Source organism: Oryx dammah, unplaced genomic scaffold (assembly GCF_014754425.2).
Source record: "Oryx dammah isolate SB20612 unplaced genomic scaffold, SCBI_Odam_1.1 HiC_scaffold_4, whole genome shotgun sequence".
Classification (NCBI taxonomy): domain Eukaryota; kingdom Metazoa; phylum Chordata; class Mammalia; order Artiodactyla; family Bovidae; genus Oryx; species Oryx dammah.
Window position 1 is genome coordinate 82,920,361 of NW_024070188.1, and position 20,685 is coordinate 82,941,045.

Sequence of the window (20,685 nt, forward strand, 5' to 3'; positions counted from 1 at the left end):
ACCTGTGAGTTTCGAGGGCGGCCTGAGTTTCCCCTCTGCGGAGGAGTGGTGGTTCACATTTGCTAATCCAGCATCTGTGGCAAGTCTGTAGGACACACCTGCCGTGCACAACGAAACACCCACCGTGTCAGTAACAAAGAACGCAGTTGGTCTCTCCAGAGGGAAAGCTAACAGCCACGTGTGTTCGCAGGGCTCGTTCTCTGAGACTGTCTCCATCAGCAACCTGGGGGTGGCGAAGACGGGCCCCGTGGTGGAGGACAGCGGCAGCCTGCTCCTGGAGTACGTCAACGGCTCCGCCTGCACCACCAGCGACCAGAGGCGCACCACCTATACCACCAGGATCCACCTCGTCTGCTCCACCGGCAGCCTGGTGAGGGGGGTGGGGCAGTGCCGCGGCCTCACTTGGTCGGGCTCCTCTATCTGCACAGGACGCGGGTTCTGCTTGGTTCTGCTTCTGCATGTACTGCAGACCCGGGGAGGCCAGGGCCATGGCAGTGGTGCTTCTGCACCTACCCTCCTCCAGTTTACGCCCAAGCCCTACATGCTGGCTTGGGACGCGCACCACAAGGTGTTCCTGTAGGCGTGAGCTTTCTCTCTGAGCCACACAGATGCCATCCTGCATGTGAGTTCTGGAGGGTCCTAGAGTTCTGTGATCTGAGGGTCACACCTCATAGCAGATGAGGTCTTAGAGATGGCTCGGTCCAGACACCATGGCTCACAGATGAGGAGATGGAGGCCGGGCCCCGTGGGTGGACACCGAGGGAATAATAACGAGCGGTCTGTTGGGAAAGCAGGAATGAAATCTCCAGGCTGGGAAATGGAGGAGGTGATGGAGACTGCAGGGAGGCCCGAGCTCCTTAGCCAGGGCCGAGCAGAAGAGAAAATGCGACCTGAAAATGCTTCGGGGTCATTATATACAGTCTGCACTTTTCTTTTTTTTTTTAACTTTTTATTTTGTATTGTGGTTTAGCCAATTCACAGTGTTGTGATGGTTTCAGGTGGACAGCAGAGCGATTCAGCCATACAGGTCTGAGTTGCCATTCTCCTCTGAACTCCTCTCCCACCCACACAGCCACTTATGGTTGAGCAGAGTCTGCTGTGCCACACAGCGGGTGCTTGTTGGTTATCCATCTTAAATGCAGCAGTGTGTACATGTCCCTTCCAAACTCCCTAACTGTCCCTTCCCCCCATCCTTCCCGTCTGGGAAGCCTAAGTTCATTCTCTTAAGTCTGTGAGTCCATTTCTCTTTTGTAAATAAGTTCATTTACTGTGTCATTTCTTTTTAGAGTCCACATGTAAGGGGTGTCTCACGATATTTCTCTTTCTCCGTCTCACTTAACTTCACTCATTATATACACTCCCTTCTGTTTTTTAAAAAGCAATGTGGTAGAAGATATATCAGTATAACACAAGATTTACCATCTTAGCCATTTCTAGGTGTAGAGTTTAGCGGCATTAATGCCGTTGCAGTGCTGTGCACCCATCACTGGGTCCATTTCCACTGTGTCCATTGTTATTCTAAACCTAATTGCTTTTTTTTTTAACCTGGAATTTTACATTTATAATTGCATCACGTGTTTTTTGAGCAGTCACCAAGCCCTTCGATGGACATGCAGTGGGGATGATAGAGTTCACGTTTATTGTCAAACAGATTATTTCCGAGGGTTGGCGGTGCTTCGTAAGGGTCAGTTGCAGCGTCCTCCACTTTCGTGGACGTGTTACTGGCCCAGTATGTCCGCTCCACCTAGCAGGCGGGGGCTCGGTCACTTCCATCCTGGTTGTCTTACAGACGTCAAGTTCTCTCTGTCCTTTGCCAGCACGCGATTTTTTTCCCAGAAGATCACGTCTTAAGAGCTTAAGAAAGTTGCCCTGATAAGGGGAGGAAAAGCCTCATGGGCCAAGCTCGGCTTGAACAAGCAAAGCTTTGCATAGCTGAGCCATAAACACACACTGATAAGCCTGAGCTGGGCTTCCCGAGTTCTGCTCTCAGCGCCAAGAAGGAATGCTGGCTGAGCAGCTGGGACCTCGCTGGCCGCCTCCAGGGCCCCTCCGAACCCCACCCTGGGCCCCTCTCTCCCCCATGCTGGGCCTCATCCCTCCTCCACTCCCCTCTCTGGAATCTCTTTGTGGTGGAGATACTGGACAGTTTTAGGAAGCCCTCTCAGACCCTTACTTTTTCAGCTTCCCTGTGTCGTCCTATTTGCACGGTGTTTTTCAGTTTTCACAGCGATTTCACTTTGTTACTGTATCCCTCAGCACTGGTCCACGGCCTGGTGCATTTCGTGGGCCCAGGCAACATGGAGTGAACGGAGAGCCATGTCTCCAGGGGTGCTGTGCTGCAGCCCCCTGGGCTCTTCACGGCCACATGGTGGGGCCACAGGGACGGCCGTGTTTGCAGTTCACTGTGGGTGATGCAGCGGCGGAGAGGGTGGGGAGGTGTGGGGACCGGCAGCTGTGTCCCCTTTCCCTGTGTGTCTGGGAGGGCGGCTCAGCCTCCTCTGTGACTCCCCTCCCCCCCGGCCATGTCCTCACCTGTCAGGGAGGGTGGCGGAGGTGCCCCCCCAAGGCTGATTGCACCCCGGGTGTCCGGCCGGCCGTGGAGACTGTGCCTGTGTGGGAGCTGGTGCGGCTCACGGTTGAGCACACCTCACCCCATCGGCCAGCCTCACCTGGGTCCACAGTGGTGTGGCCGTGCTCGTGTGCATCTGGCCCATGGGCCCAGCTTTTCTGCGTCTGGGTGTAGTTGAGTGCAGTTCAGTCACCCAGTCGTGTCCGACTCTTTGTGACCCCATGGACTGCAGCACGCCAGGCCTCTCCATCACCAACTCCTGGAGTTCACTCAAACTCATGTCCATCGAGTCGGTGATGCCATTTGACTGTCACATCCTCTGTCGTCCCCTCCTCCTCCTGCCCTCAATCTTTCCCAGCATCAGGGTCTTTTCAAATGAGTCAGCTCTTTGCATCAGGTGGCCAGAGTATTGGAGTTTCAGCTTCAGCATCTGTCCTTCCAATGAACATTCAGGACTGATTTCCTTTAGGATGGACTGGTTGGATCTCCTTGCTGTCCAAGGGACTCTCAAGAGTCTTCTCCAACACCACAGTTCAAAAGTATCAATTCTTCAGCTTTCTTTATAGTCTAACTCTGGGTGTAGAATGGTGTTCAAAAGCGCAGTCTCGAACTCTGACCCAGAGATGGATCCCAGTTCTACCATTTACTCTTGGTGTGAACCCCCCGGGTAGATTCACTGGCATTCACGTGTAAGAGAGAACATTCTCCTTAGGAAGGATGACATTGTCATCAGATGAGGCAGGTTAAGCTCCTCACCTGCTCCACCTTATGTTAATCCACCGACTTGAACTCTTCTTGTTATCCGACTAGTGTTCTGGTGGTTAGAGAGCGTTTCATGGCTTTGAGTTGACTTGTATCCCTTGATTTGGCCTTTCAGCATACCCATCCCATATTTTCTCTCAACTGGGAGTGCGTGGTCAGCTTCCTGTGGAACACGGTGGCAGCCTGTCCTATCCGAGTCACCACGGACATAGACCAGGTACGGATAGGGTCCTGGGCCCCCGACCAAGCTGCCCCGGCCCCTCCCGCCCCGCTTCCCAGCCCCACCCCTCCCTCTGGCCCAGCCCCTCCCTCCGGCCCCTTAATCCCTGCCTGGATAGCAGGCGTTTGGAAGGGGTCCTGCGTTCCCCACCCTCTGCCCTGGCCCACCTCCCAGCCTGGGATGAGAACCAGGACTTCCCTTCTGCTCCCCGGTTTCCCAGACCCCACCCTCTCCCTCCCTCCCACTGTCCCTCCGGCCTCACTGGGGCCCTGGGGCGCTCTGCCATCGTGGGGACAGAGGCTTAATTTCACATCATGGCCACACCCGGGACGTGTCGGTGCCCCCTCAACTGTAGGATTTGGCCCGTGTGGCTCATGTGACGCTCGAGGTTTTCACGCCCTGACCCCAGCCACGCCCCTGCCTCTGCCTTGCCTCGTGTCCTCACCTCTCTTTCCAAGTTCCCTCTGAGTGGCAGAGCTCCCCCAGAGAATGTACCTGGCTCGGGGAGGATGCGGGTGGGAGCCCATGGGCCCCGGCCCACCGGCAGGGCTTTCTGAAGCCACTGTGCGGTTCTCTGCGTAGGGTGGGCGGGGTGGAAGGAAGACACGGGGAGGGGCTCACTGCGCCTCCTAGAATTGAGGAGAGACCGGGAGTTATTTGTGGATCTCTCATGGATCTGTCTCTGATTTGGGCTCCCCTGATAGCTCAGTTGGTAAAGAATCTGTCTGCAATGCAGGAGGCCCCGGTTCGATTTCTGGGTTGGGAAGATCCCCTGGAGAAGGGATAGGCTACCCACTCCAGTATTCCGGGGCTTCTCTGGTGGCTCAGATGGTAAAGAATCCGCCTGCAATGTGGGAGGATTGGATCAAACCTGGGTTTGATCCTTGGGTCAGGAAGATTCCCTGGAGAAGGGAAAGGCCACCCACTCCAGTATTATGGCCTGGAGAATTCCATGGACTGTATAGTCCATGGGGTTGCAAAGAGTCAGACACGACTGAGCGGCTTTCACTTCACTTATGGTTCCTCACTTTTTCTAGGGGCTCAGCCGGGGTCTTGTTCGGGCGAATACAGCAGTCTCAGGGTCTCAGGGGAGGGTGGCACCGCTGAGCTGCTGTCCCCTCTGGGGTGTCTCAGATGCAGCACCAAAAGGGGCCGTGAGCTCGTCCGGGGCCGCTTCTCCGACGGGATCAGTGCCAGGCAGACATGGGCGATGCTCTGTCCCTGCCGTGTTCTCCAGAAATGGGTTTGAATGTGCCTCTTCGCCCTTTTCATTCCCGCAGGCCTGCTCCATCAGGGACCCCGACAGTGGGTATGTGTTTGATCTGAACCCACTGAACAGGTCCCAAGGATATGCGGTCTTGGGCATCGGGAAGACGTTTCTGGTAAGACTTGCGGGGTGCCCTCTGATTTGCCTTGGAAGGACGGGAGGAGGCGTGGAGCTCACCCTCATCTCGTGACGGGGGAGGCAGGTGTCCTTAGGAGCCACCCAGGGCACGGATGGCAGCCCTCACCCAGGAGGAGGCAAGAAGTCCAAGTGTAAGGGGAGATAAGGTGAAACCCTTGCCCCTTCCCGCTCTGCAAATGGGAACTAGGAACAGAAGGTCTGCTCCTGGTCCTGGCCCTGGATCTGGTGTGGTGGCCAGGCTAGCAGCATACACATGGCCTGCAAACCTGTGGCCGGGGCAGTGTCTAGGGGGTGGGGCCCAGCAGGCTGGTTCTCATGCCCACTGGGGTTTTGAGTCCCTGGTCAAAAGGAAATGGTGATCATACTTGCCTATAAAAGGGAGACGAGCTGATGGCATGCTCCAGAATCTTCCGACAGCCCCTCCTTCGTGGGCGGCCCTGGCAGTGTGTCTGGAGCTGCAAAGAGGAGAAACTCCACGTAGTGTGTTCCATTATAAATTAAGCACTGCTGGACAGAGAGCTTTTTAAAAGTCTGTATTTAGGTTTAACTTTTTCTAGCAGAACCCACGTTGGAAGAAGAGAGTAACCTTTGAAGTGGGGATCTCATCCCAAAGAAAGCTAGGATGAGAATGTCATAAAACCAGTACAGAGGGGCATTGTAGGCACAGCGCGTGTGGGAGGGCGTGCACGTTCCTTCGGAGCCTTGAGACCCCCGATGGGGCTTGTCACCGACACATGGCGGGCTTGTCAGCCAGCAGCACGGTACTCGTGGTCCCTCCCTTCCCCACCCACTCTCAGAAGTTGCCGCCCTAGAGTTTGGCTCGTAACAGGTTGTAATAGGTGACTGCAGTGCATTTGGCTGCCTGTGTGAGTGCGAGAGGCAGACAGGAACTTCAAGATCGAGCCCCTTAGGGGATTTGTCAGTAGAGGTAAGTCCCCTGGGGGACTTGCCCGAGGAGGTGAGCCCGGAAGAACGTGCCAGAAAAGATGATGATGTCTGTAGGGAAATGTTGGAAGAGGTGATCCCATGGAGAACCGGCCAGAAAGGTTCCTTCTGTGCGGTGGCCGGGGGGCAGGAAGAGGTGACGGGTGCAGGGTCGCAGACAGCAGGGACAGGCCCCGGATGATGGCACTGGTGGGGTGACCAGGCTCCCGGGAGCCAGGGCGCTGGGCTCTGTGCTGCCAGAAGGGCCTTGGACAGCACCGCCCACCAGCCGACTACTTGGCGTTGCATCTTGGCACCTGGCCCTGCAGGGCTGGGCCGCCACGTGTCCTCCTGCTGGCTGCGTGCTTCTGTGACTGCGCGGCCCACGTGGCTGCAGGCCATCGGCCTGGGTGTGTTCTCACGTGGCTGTTTCTTAGATAGGAAACTGTGATCTTAAGGAAAGACACTTTGTGTACAGAGATCTTAAGTTTGTGTACATTGTCCATAAACACTGACCGGTGATAGAGAAGTCTGTCTGTGTCTCACACCCAAGAGCGAGTTCTGCTTCACTCTGTCAACTGCTGGATTTAAGTGGAACGGTGTCAGTAGCTTCAAGAGTTACAGGGCCAACACAGTACTGTAAAGCCTTTATTCTCCAATTAAAAATAAAAAAGAAATACAGGGGTATCCACTTTTTCCAAATTTGGATGCATCTAATTACGTTTAGATTTGATTAACAATTCAGGTTTGGGGAGAAAAATCAAATTTTAATTAATTTTTTGACAATAATATAATCATTTCTAAAATGTCTACTAGTATATAACTGAATAATAGTCTTTATCTAGTGTAAATGGATAAATCATTACATAAAAGGGAACCGGATAAAAGGTTAAATAACGTGCAGTTTTCTGTGTCATATCTTATGGATATAAACTTAGAGCAAGAATTTTCAGGAACATTGTTAGATTAGTATTGAGCAGGTTAGGAATGTGTGGGCATCGATCATGTTGGCAAATCTTAGCTGTACTTTTTCTAAAGAACGAGTCATGTGTATTATATAATACACACGTGTATTCACATATATGTATATAAAATACACATATGTATATTCACATGTCGTATTCATATGTGACTTCATAAAGCCATAGAAAGGTTTTTCCAGAATTTCAGAATATTTAAAACAGTTTTTCAGAACATAAAACAGTTTTTTACACAACAAAAGCCTTTTATTCAAATTAAAAAAACAGGGGTATCCCATTATATTTACTTTTTAATGTGACTTCGGCCATATGTGCTTTTCCTATTATAATCAAAAATATTGCAACATTCTGGCTATATATGTTGGCATATATTATTGCATGCAGACTGTCTCATACATTTAAAGATAGAGGGCTACTTAAATAAACCATTCGAGGCAGTTTATGGACATTGCTGTTTGGGCTTTGATTTTTGCCTTATGTACTAGCTTTAGGATTTAATTGCCCAGATCTGGCAGGTTGGTCATTTGCGTGATATTGAAGAGTAGCAGCTGTTTGGCAGGGCAGGGTTTGCGTTGCGGGGTTGTGTCTGTGGCGGGTCATGCAGCCTGAGCTGGTGTGCGGTTCTCGCCCTCTGGCCTGCAGTTCAACGTGTGCGGAGAGATGCCCGCCTGCGGCACCCTGGATGGGAAGCCAGCTTCTGGCTGCGAGGCAGAAGCCCAGATGGACGACCTGAAGACCCTGAAGCCGGGCAGGCTGGTGGGCCTGGAGAAGAGCCTGCAGCTGTCCACCGAGGGCTTTATAACCCTGAACTACACGGGGCTTCCTTCCTACCCCAACGGTGAGCTCAGATCCCTGTTGGTTTAGTGACTCACCAGTGTCCTGGTGGTTTTGTGACTGCCAACCTTTCTGAGAGTAACGTGTGCGTCCGTAGACGCTCTGGGTCTGGCTGCCCTCTGGCCTCACATGCACCGTGCGTGCCTGGCCTCCAGGGTGTTCTCCCAGCCCCTAAGCGCATTCTGCAGCTGGAGGCCAGACTGCTGGGTTCTGTTCACACCCGCAACCCCCAGCACCTTCCCCCAGCACCTCCAGCGACTCCTCTGATAGGAAAGTGTTCACCTGGCCTCTTGTCCCCTGATTCTCAGATATTGAAGTGATGGGTGAAGATAGTGACAGTTTTGCCATCTTTATTGGGTTCTCATTTCTGTTCCTTCCTGCAGCTGTGACTGTAAACAGTTGTCGTTGTGGTGTCATCAGGTGTGATGCTGAGTGTAAGCGCCCCCGGGGGATGGTGGTGGTGGAGTAGGAGCTACCGTGCAGGCCTGCTGGCTGCCGCGTGCTGGGCCCACGTGGAGGTGCTGTGTGCTCAGCTGCTTGGTTCTCCACCAACCCCAGGCACCTCATTCTTGGCTTATGCCCTTCTTAACCACCTCCTTGCGTCCCAGGTAATGAAGGCCCAGAAGGCCTCGCGCCCTGGACAGAGAGCCAGTACTGGGAGCCAGGTCTCCTGCTTCTCATCCTGGTTCTGCCGATGGACACATTTACTCAGTGTTGTGGATCAGAGGCCCCCAGAGGTGCCCCCCACCACACACAGCCCAGGGCCACGCAGCTGGTGACGAGCACAGCTGAGGTCGGAACCCACGTGGTCTGACTTCTGGACCTGCGCACTTCTCACCACACTGGGGTGGGCTCAGGAAGGGGCATTCGTGTGATGCCTGGTGCCCAAAATAATGGGCAGTCTGAGTCCATGTCAGAGGGAGCCGGGAGCTGGAAGGGAGTGGGGATGGCTCTGCCTATCTGCGGGCGTCAGCTTGTGCTGTGCACCTTGCCTCAAGCTGGCAGATCCAGTAACACACCAGGAAGAGGACTTGTAGGGTGTTGAAAGGCTGATTTCGGGATTCCTGGGAAAGGGGTTAAAAATCGGAAGTCTTCTTAGCTTCGAGGACAGAAGACGTGGGTCTGGGGGCTGCTGTCAGGTCTGCGAAGGGCTGGCCTAGAAAGGGAATTGCTCTCGTTATGCCTCATTTGTTGGGGAGGATTCAGACAGACAGATGATCTTAGTCTGTTCGTAGAGCCCAGGGGGACGGGAATCCTTTGCTTTACAGATGTAAACTTCTTCACCTCTGGGTCCAAAGAGTCAGCTGCTCACTCGCCTCAGTATCCAAAAAGAAATGTGCTTCACTCTTGCTTTTATTGACATTTTATTAAAAAAATTTTTTTTGGCCACCCTGTGCGGTACGTGGGGTCTTAGTTTCCCAATCAGGGATTGAATGCATGCCCCCTATGGTAGAAGCTGAGAATCTTAACCGCTGGACCATCAGAGACCACCCTTCAGTCCTGTTTAGAATTCTCTTCATTTCCAGTTCCAGAGTATTGTTTAAAAATGGAATAGATTAGGCATCTACGTATCCTTTTGTTTTGTCCTAATTTGGAAAATGACCCCACTGTTTAATAATGAATTAGATTAGACATTTATGTGTGTGTGTGTGTATATATATACCTATATATTTTTTACCCTAATTTGGAAAATGACCCTCTGTCTCTTGCGGGGTTATCAGTGTGGTCGTGTGGCTGACAGCCGCTGACATTTCTCTGCTGGGTTGGGATCCAGGCGCCAGCAGCCCCCGGGGGTGCAGCGTGCGTCTGACCTTAGAGCTGTGTTGCTCCAGGCTTGTTCCTCCCTCTCCCTCTGCTTCAGTGTCCTCCTGTGAAAACCAGGCGTCTCTGGGGGCCCCTGTGGGACTCATAACACGGTAATGATGCCAGGGCTCTTCCCTCCGTGGAGCCTCCGCCCACGTGGTCCCCTCCCTGCAGGAGCCTCTGTCTTGGCTGTGCCACCTCCACTTCCTCCCTGCCCGCCTCCCCAGTGGTCTGTGCTCGGCTCCGCAAGTCGAGTGATGTTCGAAGTGTTGGGTTGTATCACTCCTGGCTTAGACCATCCCCTCCCGACCCGGGGTTCTCCGTGTGCCCAGAGCAGCAGCCAGGCCTGTCCAGTGGCCATGGGCGCCCTGCTGCTCCTCGCTCGGGCCCCTCCGACCTCCTGCTCCTCGACCAGGAAGGCCCACCCTCCCCATCTGAGCCCTCGTCCTTGGTGTTTCCCACTGCTCAAGGCAGTCTCCACTCTAGACAACCAGGTGGTTTTCTTCCCTTCTGCAAGGTTGGGCTCAGATGGCACCTTCCAGTGAGCCCAGCCATCGTGCCTTGTCACCCCGCCATCCCCCCCTCCCCCCGCAAGCCCTGGGGTTTCTCAGCCCCATCCTGCAGTGTCTTCCTGCATTTCCATCTGTCCTGCCGAGGCTGCATGAAGTCTGCTCGCTGTCGGAGCGCTGAGCAGCCTTGAGGGTCAGCTCCCAGGAGAGCGGGTTTGCTTCTGTTTCTCTCACTCCTGTGTGTAGTATGAACATAGTAAACGTTGAATAAGCCATTGAAGGAGAGTGATGGTTTTCTAGTGTTTGGGTGGATAAATGGACGTAGCACTCTCATCCTTCTTGGAACAGAGAATGCCAGGACACTGTGCTCATGGTGTGAACCTTCCTTACGAGGGTCACTGTCCCAGTGTGTGTGACCTCTCCTTAGCTCAGGTCCCTGGAACAGACTGGGTGCTGTGACACTGTCTTAGCAGCTGAGCCTGGAGGCTCACGTCTGGGCACACTGTCCCAGGGACCCACGTGTGTCCGGCGACGCTCTGGCCACTGCTGTTTCTCAACGTCTGGACTTCTGTTCCCAGGGAGGGCTGATGCTTTCATCATCCGCTTCGTCTGCAATGACGACATTTACCCAGGGTTGCCCAAGTTCCTGCACCAGGACATCGACTCCAGCCTGGGGATCCGGGACACTTTCTTCGAGTTTGAAACCGCGCTGGCCTGTGTACCTTCTCTGGTAGATTGCCAAGTCACAGGTGAGACCGGTTGGAAGTGTGTGTGCGTGCCTGTGAGCATATGTATGTGTGTGTGTGCATGTGTGCGTGTTTTATTTTCAGGCAGCATGACATTTGTGTTACATGTTTCCCTTGACTGATGCGTAGAGTTGTAAAACGTCTCTTGAAGTGAATCTGGGTTCACGGTTTTGAGCTGTCATTTGGGATCAGAAGCTGCTTAAGGACAGAGAAGAAAACTAGGGGGGAAAAGTCAAGTGCACTGTTGGCGCTCCTTACTGGAGGGAGAAGAGGATAAGAGGATAAAGCTCGGAAAGGGCTCCCCGACGCTGAGCTGGGTCCTCCCTCTTTGTGGCGGCCCCCACCTCCTCGGCCATGGGGCTCTGCTGTAACGGCTGGTTTTCTTGCTTGTTTGGTTGTTTGTTTCTGTGTTTGAATTAAAAGAAATTTTTAAAATTGGGAATCGCTAAACTTTTTTTTAATTAAATTTTTTTGACTTAAAAAAAAAAAAAAAAAGTGTCTGTGCCACATAGCATGTGGGAACCTTAGTTCCCTGCCCAGGGGTTGAACTCTGCATTGGGAGCTCCAAGTCTCAGCCACAGGGCTGCCGGGGAAGTCCCCTCATGGCAGTTTCGAGCGCCAGGGCTGGTGCACGTTTCTGCAGGAGACGCCTGTCGGCCTCCTGTGGGTCTGCTCATTTCTGTTAGGAGTGTTAAGTTCCTGCATCCTTAGCCTTTGGGGCTGAGCTACCAGGAGGGTAGGGCTCTGCAGCGCCCCCATGTGTTTCAGACCCCGCCGGGAACGAGTATGATCTGAGCGGCCTGAGCAAAGCCAGGAAACCGTGGACCGCGGTTGACACGTTCGACGAGGGAAAGAAGAGGACCTTTTACCTGAGCGTGTGCACACCTCTCCCGTACATTCCTGGCTGCCACGGTGCGTGCCGTGCCCCGGACTCACGTTCGCCCTGCCTTCCTCCCCTCCCCGCCGCCTTCAACGCTGTCTCCCGGCCCTTGCAGGCACCGCCGTGGGGTCCTGCCTGGTGATGGAAGACAACAGCTGGAACCTGGGCGTCGTGCAGATCAGCCCTCAGGTGGGCGCCAACGGGTCCCTGAGCCTCGTCTACGTCAACGGGGACAAGTGCAAGAACCAGCGTTTCTCCACCAGGATAAACCTCGAATGTGCCCACACGACGGTGCGTGTCCGTGCAACCTCCTTTCTGCCTCCCCCAGACTCCAGGTCTTGCATCTGATGTTGAGCTTGCCGGAGCGTTGAGGGGTTTTAGGCTGTTGATGAGATTGGACCAGAATGTCCTGGCCTGGTGTGTTTCCTAAGGGCTGTCCTTAAACTTCTCTCGTGGAAGTGAAGAGTTGGGTGTCCATCCTGCTACAGTCTGACTCCCTTAAGTGGATGAGCACGTACTGAGCTCTGGTTTCCGTTGCAGGGCTCCCCGACCTTTCAGCTCCAGAATGACTGTGAGTATGTGTTTCTCTGGAGAACCGTGGAAGCCTGTCCCGTCGTGCGCGCAGAAGGTAAGACCTGGCTCTGCTCACTCAGGTTGTGGAAGTGTGATGTAGGGTGTGCTCTGATAGCATCTTACATGCGAAGCCTTGCGCGTGATCACGAGACGCCTATGTATTTATTAGTGGATGGATAGCATCTTGTCCTTGAATTTTCCACTCTACTCCATTGTTCCCTTCACCAGCGACATTTTCCTCCTCTGCTGGGTCGATGGGCTGTTGGCGTCTCACACTTGAGAGCATGAACGTGAGGTTTGGTTTTAAGTGGATCTTCATTCGTCCGGTGACCTAAGCTTTTCTAGAAGACTGGGTGGTTTGTCTTAGGCATACAAACCAGAGGGAGAGAAGGTGGAAATGGTATTTAAGGCCTGTTTTAAGACAGTACTTAGCTGATTAGAGGTTGCAGAAGTTTTGCCTGAAGGGGGTGTATGTGTGTCTGTGTGTGTGTGAATGTGTGTGTGTCTGTGTGTGTGTGTGTGTGTGACTGCCCTTCCCCTCTCACGTTCTTAAAGGAGACTACTGTGAGGTGAGAGGCGCGCGCGCGTGTGTGTGTCTGTGTGTGTGTGTGTGTGTGACTGCCCTTCCCCTCTCACGTTCTTGAAGGAGACTACTGCCAGGTGAGAGACCCGAGGCACGGCAACCTGTATAACTTGATCCCTCTTGGTCTGAACGACACCGTCGTGCGGACCGGCGAATACACCTATTACTTCCGGGTCTGCGGAGAGCTGTCCTCTGGCGTCTGCCCAACCAGTGACAAGTCCAAGGTCATCTCATCATGCCAGGAAAAGCGGGGACCCCAGGGATTTCAAAAAGTGGCAGGTACTGTGGTTTTCTTCCTTTTCTTCTTGCAAAAGAATGGAATTCCATATGTAAGATGATCGATTATATCTTGTGTTTTAAGGTCTAAAGACGGTATCTTTCTTGAAAAAGAAGTACATCTGCTGTGTCCTGGTAAAACAGCCTGTTAGCGATGTTTCTGGTTTCACTTGCTTTTGTGAAACCACCCAGGACACACACTGACACATGTCGTTAAGAGCTTATTTCATTCTTACTTAGCAACACTAATTAGTCCCCAACTCATATTTCTTCTTTTTTATCCCAACTTCGGGACCCACTGGAGTACTGGTGGGTGCTCTGGGGTGGTACTTTATAGAACAGAAAAGGGCACATGTCTGGTACGGGGTTGGGCCGTGAAACTGGTAGGGCAGACTGTCGGTCCTCATGCTCTCAGCAGCTGGGCAGGCGGTGATGCACTTATGAATTTTTTGCAAATCATGAAGTAGCTGACAGGGTGAGTCCATGGCCCCCGCTGAGGAGCTGGCATCCTCTGAGCTCGTCGGGTCGAGGAGTATCTGCGTGGCATCCCTCTGTTGGTCTGTGGTCTGGTGTCTGTTGGTGCGGAGGTCACAGCCTGGGGCGAGAGGAGGCCTGGTTCAAGGAGCCGGTGGACCAGGCGTGCTCGGCCTTGTCGGGGTTTGTGCAGGGCATGCGATGGGCTGCGTGCTGGCCGCCCGGGGGCTTCCCGAGCCCGTCCTCATATCCCCGGCTGATTCTTCGGCAGGTCTGTTTACTCAGAAGCTGACCTACGAGAACGGGGTGTTGAAGATGAACTACACTGGGGGCGACACCTGCCACAAGGTGTACCAGCGCTCCACCACCATCTTTTTCTACTGTGACCGCAGCACACAGGCGGTGAGTGTACTCAGGGTGGGGACTTCGCCCTGGCTTTGCTGCCTTTGTCTTTCATAAAACGAGCCTGCCCTTACTGTCTCATGCAACCTCCTGGCTAAACCTAGTTCAAGTGTGTGATTCACAGACCCAGTGTTCAGAACCTGGCTCAGTTTTGTCTCGAGCTTAACGAGCAGGTCCGTGCCTTCCTACGTGCGTCCTCAAAGCACCGGCCGCCCAGGGTTCCCGTCTCACGCGCTCGTCTCTGCCCTTGCAGCCCATGTTTCTCCAGGAGACTTCCGATTGCTCGTACTTGTTTGAGTGGCGCACGCAGTACGCCTGCCCGCCCTTCGACCTGACTGAGTGTTCATTCAAGTAAGTCGATGGGGCGTTGACTCTCGGGGGCAGTCAGGTTTACACGGTGATATTTTGCTTTAATAGTTGGTGGCCGGCGGGGACGGGGAATTAGATTAGGTGAGTCCCTAGGCTTTAGTTCCTGCATATTAAACTCTTGGATTGCTCTTGGCTTAGGTCCATTGCTTCTTGGGTTTTAGGTCCTCTGTTTTGTATTCTTTTGTTTTGTTGGAGTGTATCCTCCTGTACTGTGGAGAGGTTGGGTAGCAGAGAACCCAGGCATTGTCTGAAGATGCCACTGACTTGCTCTCAGATCTGATTAACTGGGACTGGGATTACGACAGAGTCAAATTAGTTTCCTTCAGTTTTGAAGGCCTTGTCCCATTTCCAACAAGAATCATGCACATTTGGTGAAAAAGTTTGTTGCTCATCTTCTGTGAGTTTTTACTCCATTCTGGAATATTTTCTGAACTTAAAAAAAAAACTATCCTTTGGAAAGTTTTATTTTAAGTTTCACATAAGTCCTTCTAATTATCTCTGAGGATACGAATGCTAATTTTTGTTTTCTTTTTAGAAAAATCTCATCATGCTTTCCCTGACTTATAATTCATTTTCTTTCTCTTTTTTTTTTTTCCATATTCTTTTAATGGTTGCCTTACACATGTATTTTTGATTTAACAGGAAGGTAAAGTTGACCCATAGCTCTACCCACCCCTCCAACCATGAAATAATGGAGAATGTTTTAGCACCAAACACACTCTCCCAAACTCCACAGGATTGTGGGCTAGTGTTCTAGTTCTGACTTATTTTTTTCCTTCTCACATAAGTTGTTAAGTTGTGGTTTTAAAAAATACTCATTGGTTGGTTGACTGTATAGATGTCTTCCTTTGGAAATGAACAGAAATATCTCTGTTTCTTTGGCTAACTCTTCCTTTTTGCCTTGTACCCTTTCCTTTTGACCTGATGTTCATTCTCTAAGTACTCTGTTTAGTATAACGCTACGCAGCACGCTTGTTTGCAGGTTGCTTGCCTCTGGTCTCTGTTGGGGTAGGGAGTTTGTGCCAGGATGTCCCACTTGAGACTAGGAAGGAACTAGTGCGTCTTCCGACCCTGGCGCCTCAGGCTGTTGGAGCTGGTCCTGGGGTCCAGGCCACACCGTGACACTGCCTGGTGGTCCTGTACCAGTAGGGAGTGTGTGGAGTTAATCTTGGTCTTCGTGTGAAAAGGCTGAGTTTTATCACCACTCGCTCGGTACAGAAGTCCAGGTGAACACTTCTGTGTGCGCGCACCAGCCCTTGGGAGGTAATCCATCTAGGGCCGCTGTTAGGGAATCCGGCCTTTCAGTCCTAGTTCATTCCTGGGTAGATAACCTGCCTTTTCTGTGTTTGTTCTCTTGGCTTTGTTCTGTGGCCTCAGTCTGTTTTGCTTACGCGTGGCTTTGTTATTTATGTTGCTTGGGAGGTGGTACTTTCTAAAACTGAAGATGTATGCCTGTTATTCCGTTAGGGATATTTTCAGTGACTATGTTTTTGAAGGTTGCCTCTAACCTAGTCTGTGCCTTTTGTTCTGGGCCTTTTGTTAATCATATCTTAAACTTTGCCTCTTGTATGCACCCTGTATTTTGAATGTTTTTTTAATCTGTTTCTGTACTGCATTCTGTTTCCTTAGATCTATTTCCCATTACCTGGTTCTCTTATCAGCTGATTCGATTTGCTCTTCTACCTGTTCGTTGTCTTTTTAATTTTCATGACTGAGTTCTGCTTCGTACTCTTTCTCATTTCTTCCTCCATTTCATCATTTATTCTCTCCACTCCGCCCCCCTTCTTTTATTATAGTTGCAGTTTCTTCTTTTAGGTCTTTAACCGTTTACAGTAAATATCCGTTATATGAAGTTCTCGAGGATCAGCTTCTGCAAATGTCTCTGTCTCCCACAGATGCAGATATTAATGCCAGCCCCATTCTTTCACTCTCATCCCATTAGTGGTCCCTCAACTTTCAAAGTACCTAGAGTTCTGTCTTCCAGAAGCAGCACTGCCCTCCCCCCACCCCGGTTTAGACCGTCCCCGTCTCCCCCTGCATGGGTGCAGCGGTCCCTCAGTGATCCCCTGGCCACGGTGGACTGGCCCTGCACAGGGGTTAGAGGTCGTATTAGACGAGACCAAGTGTGTGTTCAGAGTGGTATGGCCGCAGACCAGAGTGGTCCTGGGAGATTGTAAGTTAGCCCAGGCCGATCTTGTCACGCCCCCACGATGCGATGAAGCCCCCGTGTTGCTCGGAGCTACCAGCTGAAGTCGGCTGGTAGGGGCTGGAACACCCCCCGCCCTGCTGCCAGCCTCAGCCCCCACTGTGCCACGGCTCCTGTCTGCTCTGCCCCGGCCACATGGGGCCCGTGTTTTCCTGTGGACGCCTTGGCGTCCTGAGCCCCAGGCCCCCGGTTCCCTCTGCTCCCTCTGCCTGGTTGCCTGTGGGGCGGCCTCCTCCGCATCATCCCGAGCTTATTCAGAGATGGCCTTCTCAGAAAGGCCTTCTCTGGCCACTGTCTAAAAAGTTCACTTCCTCTTTCCCCTCCCAAATTTCATATCCCCTTCCCTGCCTTATTTTTCCTCTGCACTCTGATTACCATCTGTTATACTGTACATTAAAAAAAAAATTACCCATGGCCTCTCCAGACTTCATAGGATGGGCGATTTTTAACTACAGCACCACCCCCTTTGGTGTGTAGTTTGTGAACAAATGGCTGGCTCTGGTCTCCTCGGGTGAAGTGGTGTCTCTGGCTGTCCCGCGTCTCCACCTGACTTGGACCCCGTGGGCAGACTGTGTGTCTTTCTCAGCCTTGACTCTGTACCCGGCAGAGGCCTGGCTCTCGGTACCTGTCCCTGCCTGGGGTTTGTGCAGGAAGTAAACCTTCCCCCGAGGAGGTCAATGCCAGGGCAATTTACTTCGGGGACCGCTGGGGGCCTCCGGCTTGGACAGCAGGTGGCCTGGTTGGGATGCCCCGAGAGCCGCGTGTCTCAGCCGTCTGTCCACCCGTCTCCTCACCGCCCTGAGCAGGGCGCACACTTACGCTTTGCTTTTTTCTATTGTTGTTGAGTACATAATTTCGTTGCACCAAGGCTTGGTGTTTCCTGAGCTCAGGCTGTGTCGTTGCTGATTCCACCTGGAGCTGGGAGACCCCAGGGGTCAAGTCCAGCCTCTGGTAGGGCCTGTTGCCCTGGGGTGTCAGGAGTACACTCCTCTTGTGCACTGAGCCTTTCCAGCCGGGGCACTCAAGACCGAGTCAGAATCTGGCTGCACCTCACCGTGGCGCTTTTTCTTTCCCTGCAGAAACGAGGATGGGAACACCTATGACCTCTCGTCCCTGTCGAGGTACAGCGACAACTGGGAGGCCGTCACAGGCACAGGGTCCACCGAGCACTATCTCATCAACGTGTGCAAGTCCCTGTCCCCGCAGGCTGGCTCGGGTGAGCGGGGGTCGCGGGGGCTCATGGCTCATAGGGAGTTTGTGGGGGGAGAGAGGGAGTCAGGACGGATTCTTCGAAGTCACGTCACTCTCTGACATGGGAGTCGGGACACATTAGCCTGGAAGTGGAAGGAGGACTTGCGGGTCTTGATGACCAGGCCCTGGTGTGGTCCAGGGTCAGTCAGTGCTGAAGGCGTGCTGGGAGCGTGAGGACCTGTTTGAAGTGCCAAAAGACGGAGGTAGCGGGAGGTAATCATGCTGGTGGCTGAGGCCAGGCCAGGAGATTGGAAGGCGGGGAATGGCTGTGTGGGTACAACCCTCTGTATTTACTGATAGTAAAGCGGGTGGGGGTCCTGGTACGATGCACCCAGACCCTTGGGGCCAGTGATGAGGTGAGAGCTGGTTGGACTCAGGGGACCAGGTGCAGCAACCCAGAGAGACCCCGATGCCCGCCTCGGCCTGCTGGGATCCTGAAGACGGAGCTTGTTCTGTCTCCCTGGCAGGTCTATACAGCCCCACTCGCATCTTGAGTGATTTTTCTCTGCTGCATGATGTGTGGGCATGGCCCACTTCCCTTTGCTTTGTGTGCTGGCCAGCCTGGTGACCCACACTCTCAGTCCATGAAGTGGGGCCCGCCCGTTCTTTCCCCAGGGCAGGTGACTCGGACATTTCCAAGACTGGGAAGTTGGCGCAGTTCTTGGTGATTTCTGAAATAAAGATAGCACGTGAACATAGGTCATTTGCAACGTCCCGTGGGCTCAGTCTGGGTATTCTCAGCTTCATCCTGTTTGGGGGTCAGAAAAATTGAGCCCATCCTGTCTTGAATTCTCCTGACTCTCCACATCTAACCCCCCCACTCCCCCAGTCCACCTGCGGTAAAATAGTTTCATGCCGTGAGAGCTCATGGCGTCATCAGCATCTGACTTAAATGATGGGAATCCCTGGTATTTTGGAGTGATCGTTAGAGTCAAATGTGTCGCGTGACGGACGTTAGGTGCCTTGTGAGTCCTAGTCTGGAAAGCGGCCGGTGGTCGCTCTTAATCGTCTCTGCTTGTGCTGCAGACCCATGCCCTCCGGAGGCAGCTGTGTGTCTGCTGGGCGGCCCCAAGCCTGTGAACCTGGGCAGGGTGCGGGACAGTCCTCAGTGGAGCCAGGGCTTGACCCTCCTGAAGTACGTCGACGGCGACTTGTGTCCAGACCAGATTCGGAAGAAGTCAACCACCATCCGCTTCACGTGCAGTGAGAGCCACGTGGTGAGTGACCCAGCTGTGTCCACCCCGGCGTGGGTCCTGAGTCAGCGGGACTGACGTCTCACTTCCTTCGGGTGTGCGGTGAAGCCCTCAGGGTGACCCAGCCTAACGGGGCTCAGGCAGTGCGGCCTTGGGCCTGTGGTCCCGGGTGCCCACCCTGGCAATTCAACTTCCAGAGTTAGGGGCTCCCCTGGTGGCTTAGTGGGCGAGTGGGAGCTGCAGGTTCAGTCCCGGGACTGGGAAGACCCCCTGGAGAAGGGAATGGCTACCCACTCCCGATTGTGACTCATCATCGTCTAAGTCTGACTCAGCCCCCTGGAGGCTGGAGAGAGAACTGCCATTTGCCATCCTGCCTTTCATTTTCGGGGGTAAAAACAGCAGGTCGGGCAGACCAGGTTCCAAGCCAGCTCTCACGTTTCCTGACCGTGTACCCCAGTCCCTTCATCCCTCTCAGCTGGTCACTCGTTACCAACACGAGCTCCCACGAGGTTAGAGAGGAGAGACCTGAGGCTCCGGGCCCTGTTGCTGGCTTGTGGTTGGTGCATGAGAGCCGGAGTCTTGTCTCATCTCTGGGCAGTCCCTTCCCCAGAGGGTTGGTCTGTGCAGTGTGGAGGTGGGTACAGAATTAATTGTCTTCCTGGACTTGTTTTTTTTTTACCATGGGGACATCTCCATCTGGGAGATGAAGGTACTTTTGTGGGAGATGTGGGTTGTGGCTGCGGGCCATGAGGACAGGCTGAACTAGCCCACTCAGTGTCACCGTCCAGCTGTGTGTGGCCAGCATTGGTGGTGAGGGAGCCCCAGGGAGAGGTGCCTGGGGGCCTGAGGCCTGCCCCCCTGGACGGGGTGGATGCTGAGGTTCTCCTCGGGAGACTGTGTGGAGGCTGAGCCTTGACTTTGAAGCTGCTGGGGTGCAGACACCCTGGGCCCCCATAGACTCCCTGTGTGACTGAGCAGAGAGGCTCATGGCTTAGCAGGACAGTTGAGGGGCCCCTGAGGGCTCTGCACGTGGGTGCCCAGGTGTGGGTTATCTGGGGAGAAGGGTCCTGCTGCATCAGTCTGGCCTGAGCCAAGTGGATGAGGCACATCTGAAAGGCGGGGAGTCTCCTCACCCGAGCGGTGCAGGGGTCGGTCAGTTCACAGCTATCACTAGTCCTCCTGGTGGCACTTCCCCTTTTGTCCCCTGTAACAAACTTCAGTTCCGATTTTCAGGACATGACCTCTGGTTTCCTCATTCATGACTCATGGTGGCCCTCTGCTCATCCTTCGCCCGCCCCATCCCCCGCGCCCCATCTCACCGCTTGGCTGCAGGGACATGTCCCTGGCCCCCACGTGAATCTCAGGCCTCGTCTCGTCCTGTGTGTGTCACGGCCCTCAGGAGCAGACGCTGACCCCTTGTCTTTTCTGAACCTGCCCCTGTCCCACGAAGACCCCAGGACGGACAAGTCACAGGCGGTGCAGGGGAGCTCCTGTTGATGGGGGTCGGCGCTGTTCCCTGCGGCCCGTCAGCAGCCGTGTTTGTCTTTGCTCGTTTTTAGAACTCCAGGCCCATGTTCATCAGCGCGGTGGAGGACTGCGAGTACACCTTCTCCTGGCCCACGGCCGCCGCCTGCCCGGTGAAGAGCAACGTGCATGACGACTGCCAGGTCACCAACCCCGCCACGGGTGAGTGAGGGACCCCACAGGCCTCCCCCGCCCTGCCACG

The 20,685-nt window shown here is 53.6% G+C and overlaps 1 protein-coding gene across 1 annotated transcript in view; it reads left to right on the top strand.

Moving 5' to 3' along the window:
- IGF2R (insulin like growth factor 2 receptor) overlaps positions 1-20,685 on the top strand; it is a 102,245-nt gene that overhangs the window by 58,295 nt on the left and 23,265 nt on the right. The window contains exons 19-32 of the mRNA XM_040238927.1: positions 191-370; positions 3,447-3,548; positions 4,832-4,933; positions 7,503-7,698; positions 10,585-10,755; positions 11,521-11,664; positions 11,748-11,923; positions 12,173-12,260; positions 12,852-13,067; positions 13,810-13,940; positions 14,194-14,291; positions 17,595-17,731; positions 18,793-18,983; positions 20,519-20,645. Of these exons, the coding sequence (XP_040094861.1) occupies positions 191-370; positions 3,447-3,548; positions 4,832-4,933; positions 7,503-7,698; positions 10,585-10,755; positions 11,521-11,664; positions 11,748-11,923; positions 12,173-12,260; positions 12,852-13,067; positions 13,810-13,940; positions 14,194-14,291; positions 17,595-17,731; positions 18,793-18,983; positions 20,519-20,645 (2,059 nt within the window). The remainder of the gene's footprint in view (positions 1-190; positions 371-3,446; positions 3,549-4,831; positions 4,934-7,502; positions 7,699-10,584; positions 10,756-11,520; positions 11,665-11,747; positions 11,924-12,172; positions 12,261-12,851; positions 13,068-13,809; positions 13,941-14,193; positions 14,292-17,594; positions 17,732-18,792; positions 18,984-20,518; positions 20,646-20,685) is intronic.